A 12,926-nucleotide genomic window follows, 5' to 3' on the forward strand; every position below is an offset into this window, starting at 1 on the left:
GAAGGAAGGGAGGAAGGAAGGGAAGGAAGGAAGGGAGGAAGGGAGGAGGAAGGAAGGGAGAAAGGGAGGAAGGGAGGGAGGGAGGGAGGGAGGAAACGAGCGTCAGGACAGTGATACACTGATTTAAGCGCCGCTGGAAGCCGGGGCGGGATGCGGGCCGCCTGGGGCCGGCGTGTGGCCCGGCCGCCCCCACCCCCCCGCCGTGGGCCGCGATTGCCGCCCTCGCCCGCGCACGTGGTCGGCGCCGCGGGGGGCGGAGGACGCGGGGGCGCTGGTTCGAGCCCCCGAGGAGGCACAGCCCTGGCTCGCGTCCTCCGGGCAGCACTGGGGTTTCGGCCCGGGGCCCCGCGCGCCTTCCCACGCGGGCTGCCGGGCGCCCGCGGGCCCGGCCCCGCCCCAAGCGGGCAGCGGGAAGCGGGAGCCGGGGTCCCGCCGGGCGCAGATCGCGCGATAGTTGGGCACCAGGCCCCTCTGCGGTCTCGCGGCGCCCTCTGGCGGCCGCCGGCGGCGCTCCGGCTCCGCAGCGCCCCCTGGCGGCCCGCGCTCGAGCACGGCGAGGCCGTTCAGCCCGGAGCGCGGGGCGCGGGCCCCCTGCTTTGGGGGAGACCCCGACCTCGGGACCCACGCCGCACATCCAGCGCGCCAGGCCAGGAGGCAGAAGGCACCGGTGCTCCACGCGGGCCGGAGGAGGCCGGGAGCCGATGGAATCGTCTAGAAAGGGCAAACATGGATTTCTAAATGTCACCATGAGCCTAACGCGTCTTGGTTTCGTGGTTTCGCTGGGTTTGGCTGGTACTGGGATTTGAACTCAGGACCTTGTGCTCGCCCAGCTTGCTGGCTTGTGACTGGTGCTCTACCACTAGAGCCGTGTCTCCACTCTGGCTTTTTTTTTTTGGTGGTTAATTGGACCTAGGAGTCCCACGGATGTTTTCTGCCCAGGCTGGCTTTGAACTGTGATTCTCTAGATTCCAGGCACCTGAGTGGCCAGGATGACAAGCATGAGCCACCCGTGCCCCACCTCAATGCCCATTTTGACACCATAGAAAAAGAAAACAGGGCTGGGGATATAGCCTAGTGGCAAGAGTGCCTGCCTCGGATACACAAGGCCCTAGGTTCGATTCCCCAGCACCACATATACAGAAAACGGCCAGAAGCGGCGCTGTGGCTCAAGTGGCAGAGTGCTAGCCTTGAGCGGGAAGAAGCCAGGGACAGTGCTCAGGCCCTGAGTCCAAGGCCCAGGACTGGCAAAAAAAAGAAAAAGAAAAAGAAAAAGAAAACAGCTGGTTTTGCGATGGTTTGGGTGTATCAATCAACGCGCTCTGTAAAGCAGGGTCAGCTGCGTTTGGGGCTCATTTGACATCAGCTTTTATACTCAACTAAGCAGAAAGGGGTTGACTGCGCTCACGGTGACTCTGCGACCTCTGGGCGGTGTGCTGCTCCTTGGTGACACAGCTCGGACTCCCAGTGATGTGCTTGGGCTGATGCCTACAGATCAAGTCATCTTGGTTGGGGTGGTTGTCGGTTGTGGGGCTTGAACTCTGGGCCTGGGAGCCATCCCTGAGCTTCTTTGTGCTCAAGGCCAGCGCTCCACCACTTGAGCCACAGCGCCACTTCGGGTTTTGAGTTGTTGAGCTGAACGCAAGAGTCTCATGGGGGCTTTTCTGCCTGGGCTGGTTTTGAACCGTGATCCCCAGATCTCAGCCTCCTAAGTAACTGGCGAGCCGCCAGCACCCAGCTTAAAATCATTTTTAATGTTTTTTTAATTTTAATTGTGTGGGATCAAGGACTCGAACCCCAGGGCCCCATGGATGCTAGGCAAGCCGCATTCCCTGCCCCAGGTTACTTCTTCTTCGAGGGTGATGGGGTTTGCTGTCAGGCTCGTTAGGCGGGTGCTTCACCCTCACGCCTTTCGCTGTATCGTTTTTCCAGGCGGCCTGGACTGTGAGCCTCCCGCTGATCTGGCGTGGGGTCTCGGGGCGGGTTTCCCCAGGCCGGCCTCCGCCTGTGGAGGGGCCGGGGTCCCGGGGTGTGGAGCCCCCGCGGCGGCGGCAGGGGGCCCCCGCTCCCCTGGGGCGAGCCGTTGCCCCGGCGTCTGTGGGATGACTTACAGAAGCTGGCAGCTGGGCCCAGCGCGGGGCCTTTGGGGGTGGCAGAAGGATCCCGGGCGTCTGCAGCCCCCACCGTGTGACACGCAGCACCCCCAGACCCTCCCCCGGGCCCCACACAGCCCCGGGGCCATCGCCGGGGGACCATGCTCCCAGGGGTAAACTGAGGCTGTGCCCAACGGGCTGACGGGGGGCCGCAGCGCTTGCACCCCCACGGGCTTTCTTTGGGGCTGGAGTCAGAGCTTCTTGTTCCGTGGCTGGACTTTGGAACCTGGGGGTGAGGAGGGGGTGCAGGCATGTGTGTACCCCAACGTTCCGCCGGTGCACCCCGCCTTTCTGCAGGCAGTGCCGGGGAGAAAGGCCAGCTCCGAGCCCCCTGGGGACCCGCGGGCTCCTGTGCTGCGGCAGCTCTGACATTTGCAGTGACACAAACACCGCGTTTGTCTAAATGTTAACAGCCTGGTGTGCTCCCCCCCCCCCCCCCCGCCGCCCGCCCTCCCTCCCGCCCGCCCCACCGCACTGCGCAGCCGGCCCGGGATCTGGATCTGGCCCCGTGCACAGCGCTGCTGTTTATTTCTATTTCGTAAAGCAAGTTGCTGAGGGGGGCTCCCCCTTGACCCCCAAACCAGCAAGCGGAAGGGAGATGATGGGGCCCCCCCTGGGGGGGTCACTCATTCCGCAGGGGGGCTCCGGCTGGGTGGGGGTTTTCTGAATTTGTGTCCGAGCTTCTCTCCCCACGCAGGGCGAGCGTTGGAGCCCCAGGGAGCAACTCCAGCCGCCACGGGGGGGGCGGGGGGGGGCAGATTTCCATCTCCAACTACTCCACAGGAGGAAACTGAGGCACCGACGGGTGACAGGACATGGCTGAAAGCCGATCGCAGGCCCAGGGGTGCTGGGGTCCCCGCAACACAGGTCCCCTGGACGGCGCTTGCTGGCGGGGGGGGGGCTGGGAAGGAGGGGAACGGGGTCCTGGGGTCCCTCTGGACCCCCGGGTTGGGGTGCAGGCTTTGGGTGGCGGGCCTGCGCCGGGGGGACGCTGCGTGGGCTCCACCGGCACAGAGCCCCCCCCCCCCCCCGCCCCCCTCCAGACGCAGACACGCGCAGTGCGGCCCGGCGCGAGCCCCGGCGCAGCGCCCCGAGCGGCCGGCAGATGGCGCCCGAGCAGCTCCCGTCCGCTCTGCGGCACCGCGGGCCCCGGGGCTCCGGAGGCCCCAGCTGGCGTCCCTGCCCCTGCGCCCCGAGGCTCCGGCCCCCCGGCGCTGGGCGGCCCCCTCCTGCCCCCCGCAGGAGACCCCGCTTGCGTCAGTCAGGTCAGGCCCGGTGCCCGGCGCCCTCCGAGATCCACGCAGACGGACTGCCCGCCCCCCCCCCCCCCCCGCCCCGGGGTCGCCACCGCCAGGGGTGGCCGGGCCCCCGGGGACCTGCCCCCAGGCCGTGTGCACCCCTCCGCTCCGCGGGGGCCCACCAGGCCACCCCTCCCTCGGCCTCAGCCCACAGAGGCTGCAGGGAGGGACCCCCCAAAACACCGGAGGGTCCGCTCCCCTCCCCCCACGAATGCACGCTTGTCACCACTAACGGGGTGTTCCCCGGCTGCGAGCGACTGGGATGTGACTCGGGGTTCACGGTCATCGGGGTGCGCGTGTGTGCACAGGCGTTGCTGGTGGAGCTGGGCCCTCAGCCCAGCCCCTGAGGAAGCAGGGCTCCCCGGCACCCCGGGGGTGTCCAGAGGGCCCCGCCCGCAGAGTTCAGAGCAGGCCGGGTGAGGGCCCAGTGTCTACTTGAACCGGGGCCCAGGAAGACAGAGTGCTTGGCCCTAAAACTGTGGGTCCGAGTGCCAGGTCGGGGGGTTCGCTTGGCAATGCAGACGGCTTCGCCCCGCTGGGGGCCAGCGCAGGGCTCGGAGCCACGTCGCGCCCCCCCCCCCCCCCCCGTCCTCGTTAGCTAATGAACTGCCCCCCGCGGTTATTAACGTCTGCCTATTGACTTTGGAAGACGTTTGCCAAACACAAGGTCTCCGTGTGGACGCGGCTGGCGGGGGCCGCGTCCCCCCCACTGTCATCCGTCGGGGAGATGGCCGGGGGCCCAGCATGGCCACGTCGGCCACCGTGAGACCACAGTGAACACAGCCCCTTGGGCGAGGCCACGGCGGGACACGGGGTCAGCAGGGGGGGGAGGAGTTATTCCAAAGCCAGGCCCAGTGCGCGGGTGGGGGGGAGGGGGGAGGGGGGGAGGGCGGCCAGCGGCCCGTGCTGGTCTCTGCATCCACCGTGGCGCCTTCGCCCAGCTGGGGGTGGGGTGCCGCGGGGGGGGGGGGGGGCGACCTCGGCCCACGGCTGTCCTCGCTGGCTGTCCCCTGGGGAGATGGAGGCCGCCCCCCGATCGTCCCTCCACGAGCAAGCCGGTTCGGATTTGTTCTCCCGCCCTGGTGGGCGGCCTAGGGAGGGGGATCGAATCCTGTCGCCTTATACCCCCACCGCAGAGCCTGCCTTCTGAAGGCTGTCCTTCAACAGCCAGCATCCCAAACATCAAAAACCCCGGGGGACTCCATCAGAAAACCACGGAAAGTTCTAGAAGGTTCTAGAAACCTCTGGCTGGTGTTTCTGCTGCAGCGGGGTCCCAGTGCCCATCGTTTCTTTCCTCCCTCCCCGTCGACCCTCCCTCCCCCTCCAGGTCTGGTCTGGGACCCAGCGGTGCCCAGGCCCGGGGCTGAGCACAAACCCGTGGCGGGGGGGGGGGGGGGGGTCGCGTGCAGACAGCTCACGAGGCGAGGCGGGGCGCGCCCCTGGCGGGTGTAATGGGGCGATGGTGGGCGCGGCGGTCAGCGGGCGCCGGCGTCCTTGTCGAGGCCGCTGAGGAGGAAGCTGGCGGGTGGCGGGGGGCGCCGGTCTTGGCCGCCCAGTGCAGCAGGAACATCCGGCGCTCGCTCTGCCGCCGGCGCAGGCGGCGGGGCCACGGCCACGGGCCGTCTCCCCGCGGGCGTCCCGCACGCTCACCGACGCCCCGTGCCGCATGAGCAGCGTGATGCAGTCCGTGCGGCCCAGCGCCGCCGCCCGCGTGCAGCGCCGTCCTGCCCACCGGGGTCCGGCTCAGGCAGCTGGCTCCTGGGGCGGAGGAGAGCGAGCGGCTGGGGGGGCGCGGGGGGGGGGGGGGAGGGGGGAGGGAGGGGAGGAGGAGGGAGAGGGAGAGGGAGGGGGAGGGAGGGCGTGGGGGGGAGGGGGAGGGAGAGGGAGAGTAGGGAGGGGGGAGGGAGGGGGAGGGAGGGGTGCCCGTTCCCAGCCACCCTGCTGCCCCCGGCCCCTGCCACCCTGGCCTTCAGCCAGTGACCTCTCCACACACCCACAGGAGCCTCCCGCTCCGAGTCCACGACCCCATCCCACGGCCCCGTCCCACGGCCCCGTCCCACGGCCCCCCCGTCCCACGGCCCCCGTCCCACGACCCCGTCCCACGGCCCCATCCCACGAACCCCATCCCACGACCCCATCCCACGGCCCCCGTCCCACGACCCCATCCCACGACCCCCATCCCACGACACCCCCATCCCACGAACCCCATCCCACGACCCCCCGTCCCACGAACCCCGTCCCACGACCCCATCCCACGAACCCCATCCCACGACCCCCATCCCACGACCCCATCCCACGAACCCCTGGGGTGGGGAGGGCAGGCAGCTCTGTGGCTTTATCGCGCCCCCGCCCCCCCCCCCCCGTTTCTTCCTCCCTATGCTCTTCCTGTGGAACCCAGCCCAGGCTCCCGCCACGCCTCTGCCTTCCCTCCCCCCTTCCCCACCTCCTGCTCCAGGCCCTTGTCCTCCCCCCTCCCCCCACCCCCCGCCCAGCCCCCTCCCCCCTCAGAACTCCCAGCCTCTTCCTCAGGAAAGCCTGCCTTCGCTCCTCCCTGACCAGGCTCAATGGACACCCTGAGTCTTCCAGAGCCTTCTGTTGGTGATTGAGCATGAAATGATTTGGGGTAACGCACGGGTTCCTCCCCCAGGCTCCCCGAGGGCGGCGGCTCCCCGGGGGGTTCTCCCGGCCTCCTGCACACGCGGAGCCCACGACAGGCGTCCAAAGTGGACTTGTTGAATTGAATCAGACGCCGGGTAACAAATAGCACGACAGCACACAAGGTGATTCGACTCAATTCCACGCCGTCTGTCACCGGCTTGGGAGCCGCGGCTGCTTTGTCTGCGCCGCACCCTCCCCAGCAGACACGGGACTTGGCAAGGACAGCCCGGCTCTGGGGGGCTGAAGTGACTCGGGGTGCCCGGCCGAGGCTGCCTTCCATCCCCCCCGGAACAAGGGCAGCGGAGCCGCCCCTCGGCCCCAGAGCCCGGACGAGGCAGGCGGGTGGCAAGGATGGAGCGGGAGAGGACGGGAAGAAGGGGACCAGCGTGAGGGCAAGTCACCGAGAGACCCCCCGGCCCCCCCCCACGGGGAGAGCAGGGCCCAGCCCACGGTGTCTGCCTGAGGCTGCGGCCTGCCAGCTCCGGGCACCTCCCCGCTCCAGGAGGGGAAGGGTGCGGGGGAACAGCAAAGGCCGGCGAAGCGTCTCAGAGGACCACGGAGCACACGGGGCTCCTGGCCTGTGACCCATGACGCTGCCTAGTCCGGCCGGGTCTGCCTCCTTGCCACAGAATCTTCTAGAAAGCTGGCCCTGACAGGGCTCTGGGGCCCCTGGTTACCGTGTTCTAGAAGGTACTGCACGGCCTCCGAGTGGCCCCGGTGGGAGGAGACGTAGAGGGCCACGAAGGCCCGCTGGGAGACCCACTGCTTCCAGCCGTCGCCCTGCAGGGCCCGGGAGTGGGCGGTGCGGTACGCGGTGTCCTCGCTGACCCCCAGGCAGGACAGCTGGCGAGGGAGAGGCCGGCGCGGGTCACGCGCGCCCCCCACCTGTGGACCCCGCCTGTCGGGGAGTCGGGGGTGACCCGCAGACTCTTCTCCCCGTCCCCCGATGCTCAGAGCTCGGGCCCCACGGAAGGCACACACCCGTGCTGCCCGCCCTGTCTCCCGGTGGGTGGACAGCCCGGTCTTCGTCCTCCTTCCTCCCACCCCAGGGCCGGGCAGAGGCCTGGGAACCGCCCTCCCCCCCCGCCCTCCCCCCCGGGGTACAGCTGCACCTTGCTGGGGTCTCCTCCGCCGCCGCCAGCACCAGCTCTGTCCAGCCGTCGTAATGCCAAATGCCCAGGGAGATGACGCCGCCCGGGACCATGTCGTGGAACCTCAGCGTGGTGCTGTCCAGCAAAATTCCTACGGGGAACAAGTTTTCCTTTACACACACACACACGCACACCGCGCACACGCACCACGCACACACGTACACGTCGGGTCCGAAAGAAAAAAAAATAACATAAAAACATCTGCATTGCCGGAGAGATGATCTGACCTGGGATGTTTCAAACGGATCGTTTGGGTGTCGTGAACCAAACATCTCATTGGACGATTCCACGCGAGTCTCTTTGTCTGTTGTCGCTAATGCTTTTTAGAAAATTAATTTGGCCCAGCTCAGCTAGAAGCCGGACACACAGAGACACAAACCAATGGCACCAATTTATAAAATTCTGTAATTATAGCTTATCCCATTGCGGGAAAAACACATGCGTCAGTACTGCTATTTGATGAGCTAAACTCTCCAAATAGCATGGCCGGAGCCCGAAAGAGCACTCCATTAACGAGGGAGCACAGTGTTCCCGCGCAGGTTATTTGTGCTACACCCAAAGGCCAACATTAGCAAATGTTAGCAGGTAGCGTGTGACTCGAACAAAACACGGTTGGACTTTCCGAATGACTTCACACTGGCAGGACAGGCGGCCTAGGTGGGGTCAACACCTCCCTGGCCTCTCTCCCCACCCCCCCACCCCCAGATTGGGGGGGAGGTGGAGGGGCTCTCTTGAGAACACCTTGGGAAAATGCCGGGGTGTTTGGTTTACGTTTGAAACGCACACATTTCCTCTCATGGCCACCTCTGGAGCGGGCGTTCATACAGAGGAAGAAGAATAAAGTAGCTGGGAGCTAGCAGTGCACGCCTATAATCCCAACTATTCGGGAGGCTGAGATCCGAGGATGGCCGTTCAAAGCCAGTCTGGGAAGCCAAGTCTGAGACTCTTATCTCCGTTGAGTTAGCAAGAAGCCGGAAGTGGAGGCATGGCTCAAGTGCTAGAGCACCAAATAAGGGAATAGTGTCAGGTCCTGAGTTCAAGCCCTAGTACTGGCACGAGTCTCAACACTGGCACAAAGATGAAGAGGAGGAAGAATCACCACCATCTTGGCTGAGTGATATTTGTAAGTGCTGTGAGCCTGTGCGGAAAACAACACTCCGTGGCTACTGAGCAGGTGTTTATGGGAAGTGCTGCACTCTAATCCTCGTGCTAACCCCCTCAGGCAGGGGCAACCTGGGGCTGACAGACCCCCTCCCTCCACGCCTCCGCCGGTGCTCAGCGCTCCAGGGCTCCATCTGCTAGCTACAAGGCAAGGTGATTCCAAATACTTTTTTTTTTTTTTGCCAGTCCTGGGCCTTGGACTCAGGGCCTGAGCACTGTCCCTGGCTTCTCTTTGCTCAAGGCTAGCACTCTGCCACCTGAGCCACAGCGCCCCCTCTGGCCGTTTTCTATATATGTGGTGCTGGGGAATCGAACCCAGGGCTTCCTGTATACGAGGCGAGCGCTCTTGCCACCAGGCCACATCCCCAGCCCCTCGAGGTGGTTGCATGGCCCCGGGCTGCCTTTCGGGTGGGCCGAGGCTGCGTCGGCCCAACGCCTCCCGCAGACAAAGCTGCGCCCCCTTTCGCCGCCTTCCGAGCGGTTGCTCAGTGACCCCGGAGACCCCAGACCGCTCCCTCTCCCGCCCAGCCTCGGGGCAGGACCAGGACAGCGCCAGTGAACACAAACGGACCTTGGCGGGGGAACTCGGCCAGCCCTTCTTCAGCGCTCACCTCGTGTGTTGCCATGTTCAGTACAGACTAGACTCAAGAGGCAACCTCTTTGTTTTTGTGCCCGTCCTGGGGCTCGAACTCAGGGTCCCGGGGAGCTGTCCCTGGGCTATTTTGGCTCAAGGTTAGTGCTCTAGTACTTGAGCCACAGCTCCCCTTCCGGCGTTTTAGAGGTGGGGTGCATTGACAAGGTTGATTCTCAGTGGGGGTCCTCAGCTCTCAGCCTCCCTGGTAGCTGGGACTACGGGCGTGAGCCACCGGCATGGGCGAGAGGCGACTTCTGGCTAAATAACGCCTTTCAAATTCACCCTCCTGTCAGCCTCTTTCCAGTGCCCCTATGGGAAAAGACGTATGTGGTGGAAACATGTTTAACCTGTCATAAAGAGCCCAGAGGCAGGAGTCTGGGCCTTCTCTATGCTCTGGGAGACTCCAGAGTCCTTTCTGCCCAAGGAGGCGCAGCACGGGGCATTCTAGACTTTACAGGACTTGGCTGTTGACGGATGAGGGGGCCGAGGTGGGGACGGGCCAGTGAGATTTGCTTGAAGTTGTATTTTTGGTTTGTTTTTGTTTGGGCATTGATGCCAACCGAGCAGGGAGAAAATGGAGTCCAGGGACTTTGAGCCTATACCTGTATCCGAAATAGTGTAGGGGGTCAGGCTAGGGCGGGCCACCCCCTGGGGTGGAGGACAGGAGGCAGATGGAGAGGAGACACGCCCCCCCCCTTCACCGTTACCTCCCACGTGGGGTCCTGACTTAGGTACAGTGAGCTTTGGGTAGTGGGTTCTGATTCTGACAGCTCTAACTTTGAGCTCCTGGTGAAGCCAAGGACATAGATTAGAACTTGGGGTTCTGATACAGGCTGGGTTAGAACCAGTAATCAGGGAGGGGTCAAAGGCAGACAGGGTTTTGAGTTTGGGGTCCCTGGTAAGGGCAGAATTTACTCTGGATTTGGGGCTCTGGTGAGAGGCAGGTCTCCTGTTTGGGGGTCCTGGCTTGGGGAAGGCCTATTCTGCTCTGGGACTGGAAGCCCTGTGTGGCCTTGTGGGGAACCCTCTTGTGGGGAACTGTGGTTCTAATGGAGCCCTGGGAGGAAGAGCAATGGGGAAGTGGGGGGCAGGGAGGGGATAGGAGTCCGGCTGGACTACCCTGAAGTTTGGGAGTCTTGGTGCTGATAGGGTCTACTCTCCAAGATTTGAGACCCTAACACAGGTAGGGTTTGGTTTAGAATATTGGGTTCTAATGGGCAGGTTGGAACCTGGGGTTCCAGTACACAGTTTGCTCTGAGCTTGGGGGTCTGGCTGCCAGCAAGGCTAGTTTTGAACCCCGACTTCCTTGTCTAGACCTGGATGGTGGCCCCTTGCTCTGAAACAGAGGTAGACATGGCTTTCTCGGAGGTTGGGGGGTTCAGATGTGGGTAGGTTTAACTTGAGTTTGTGGGTTCCGTTGGGGGCAGAGTTTGGACACGGCTTGGATTGGGGTTCCGGTGTGGGGCCGGCTTTCAGATGTAGACAGACTCGGGGTGCAGTTATAGACGGGGCTCACTCTGGGCTCCGGCACCCTTTATGCAGAGCGGCTGCGGGGTTGGGCGTGGCAGGCGTGCGTGGCGGGCTGGAGCCCGGGGCTCGGGAATTCCCGGTGGCGCGGCGGGGCTGGCCAAGGGCTGCTGTGGGGTTGCGGGTTCTGGCCTGGAGGGGCGAGCGTTCCGCATGGCGGAGCGGGCTTGGGCCGGGCCCCTTTGGTGGGCAGGTTGTCGGGGCTGTGCGGGGGCGGGGGGGAGGGGCAGGGGTGGGGGGGGGGGCTGAGCTCCGGGCTCCCCTCTGGCTGGGCTTGGGGGTCCTGCGGTGGGCAGGTTTTACGCGTTGGCACCTTTGCCAAAACAAGGTGTTTGGGGGAGCGAGGGGTCTGGATGGCGGTCCCCCAATCTGGTATTTTGTTTGTAAGCTGGGGGCTTGGGGGGGTGCGGATGTGATCGCCTTGTATCCTGTGTGGACGTCACAACGGGGAGGGGCCAAGGTTCTGAGCTTGTCATCCGCTAGGGGTCTGGGGCTCAAATTTGGCCACGTTTGCTGGGTTTTTATGGGGGGTCCTACAGTGCACATTTTTGAGCCTCTTTGGGGGTCACAGATGAAAAATTGGGGGTGTTGAGTGAGTTTGTCCTGGGCTTGGGGGACTCTGGCGTGGCCTTTAGCATCTGGGTGTGGATACAATGGAAGTTTGCGGGTTTCGCCTGGAGATTTGGGGGTCCAGTCTTGGGCCGGTTTGCTCCGGTTTAGGGGTCCTGACGTCAGCAGAACTTCTGGCTGGTGGGCATGGGCTGCTTTGAGTGGGGGGTTGTTGGTTCAGGAGACCCTGCAAAGGACAGGCTTCACCCCAAGTTCCGTGCTAAGTGGACACGCGTGGCTCTGGGATGCAGGACTTGAAGGCCTGGGGCACGCGGGAGGGGTCTGGGCTTCCAGAAGGTTCTCTGGTTTTGAGATCTGGGCCCTCCGCGGGGACAGGGTCCCGGGACCTGGGGTGCAGGGTCTTGGGGTCCCGGGGCGTGGGGTTCCAGGGTGGGGCCCAGGGGTCCCAGGAGCGCATGGCGGGCGGCGGCCACCTTGGTCCAGGTAGTGCAGGTACTGCAGGTTGAAGGGGACTCCCGCCATGAGGTCCAGCTCCTCCTTCAGCTCGCGCACCGTCATGTCGCCGCGGCAGCTGGGGATGCGGAAGGTCTCCCCGGTCTCGTCCAGCCGCACCCGCATGCAGAACTTGGCGGGGACCAAGTCCACCGACGCCACGGCCGCCTGCGAGTCCCAGGCCCGCGGCCTGCCATGGCCCCGGCCTCGGCCTCGCCTCCGGCCCCGGCGTGGGGGCCTTTGGGGGAGCGGCTGAGCCTCGGGGTCCCGACACAGGGCGTCCCCCGGCCGCCTCCGGGGGCCCGCGCCCCACGCCTGCTGCATGGCGCTCCGACTGGCGCCCGCGTCACCGCCCGACTGTGATGCTGGCGGTACAGGGCCCTGCGCCCCGCCCGGGCCTGCGCCCCCACCCGGGCCTGCGCCCCCGCCCCGGGCCTGCTCCTCTACCCGGGCCTGCGCCCCCGCCCCGGGCCTGCTCCTCTACCCGGGCCTGCGCCCCCGCCCCGGGCCTGCTCCTCTACCCGGGCCTGCGCCCCCGCCCCGGGCCTGCTCCTCTACCCGGGCCTGCGCCCCCGCCCCGGGCCTGCTCCTCTACCCGGGCCTGCGCCCCCGCCCCGGGCCTGCGCCCCCGCCTCGGGCCTGCTCCTCTACCCGGGCCTGCGCCTCTACCCGGGCCTGCGCCCCCGCCCCGGGCCTGCGCCCCGCCCCGGGCCTGCTCCTCTACCCAGGCCTGCGCCCCCGCCCCGGGCCTGCGCCTCTACCCGGGCCTGCGCCCCCGCCCCGGGCCTGCGCCTCTACCCGGGCCTGCGCCCCCGCCCCGGGCCTGCGCCCCCGCCCCGGGCCTGCTCCTCTACCCGGGCCTGCGCCCCCGCCCCGGGCCTGCTCCTCTACCCGGGCCTGCGCCCCCGCCCCGGGCCTGCTCCTCTACCCGGGCCTGCGCCCCCGCCCCGGGCCTGCTCCTCTACCCGGGCCTGCGCCCCCGCCCCGGGCCTGCGCCCCCGCCCCGGGCCTGAGCCCCCGCCCCGGGCCTGCTCCTCTACCCGGGCCTGCGCCCCCGCCCCGGGCCTGCGCCCCCGCCCCGGGCCTGCTCCTCTACCCGGGCCTGCGCCCCCGCCCCGGGCCTGCGCCCCCGCCCCGGGCCTGCGCCCCCGCCCCGGGCCTGAGCCCCCGCCCCAGGCCTGCTCCTCTACCCGGGCCTGCGCCCCCGCCCCGGGCCTGCGCCTCTACCCGGGCCTGCGCCCCCGCCCCGGGCCTGCGCCCCCGCCCCGGGCCTGCGCCCCCGCCC

At 66.5% G+C, this 12,926-nt stretch overlaps 1 protein-coding gene across 1 annotated transcript; it reads right to left on the reverse strand.

Moving 5' to 3' along the window:
- Positions 1-4,862: 4,862 nt before the first annotated feature.
- Positions 4,863-11,767, reverse strand: Ankrd60 (ankyrin repeat domain 60). The gene is given in 7 exon segments (XM_048349420.1): positions 4,863-5,066; positions 5,069-5,155; positions 5,157-5,206; positions 6,784-6,949; positions 7,219-7,235; positions 7,238-7,348; positions 11,623-11,767. Coding segments are annotated over 7 exon segments (780 nt in total).
- Between the last annotated feature and the right edge of the window lie 1,159 nt (positions 11,768-12,926).

The sequence above is a fragment of the Perognathus longimembris genome, chromosome 6 (genome assembly GCF_023159225.1).
Source record: "Perognathus longimembris pacificus isolate PPM17 chromosome 6, ASM2315922v1, whole genome shotgun sequence".
Classification (NCBI taxonomy): Eukaryota; Metazoa; Chordata; class Mammalia; order Rodentia; family Heteromyidae; genus Perognathus; species Perognathus longimembris.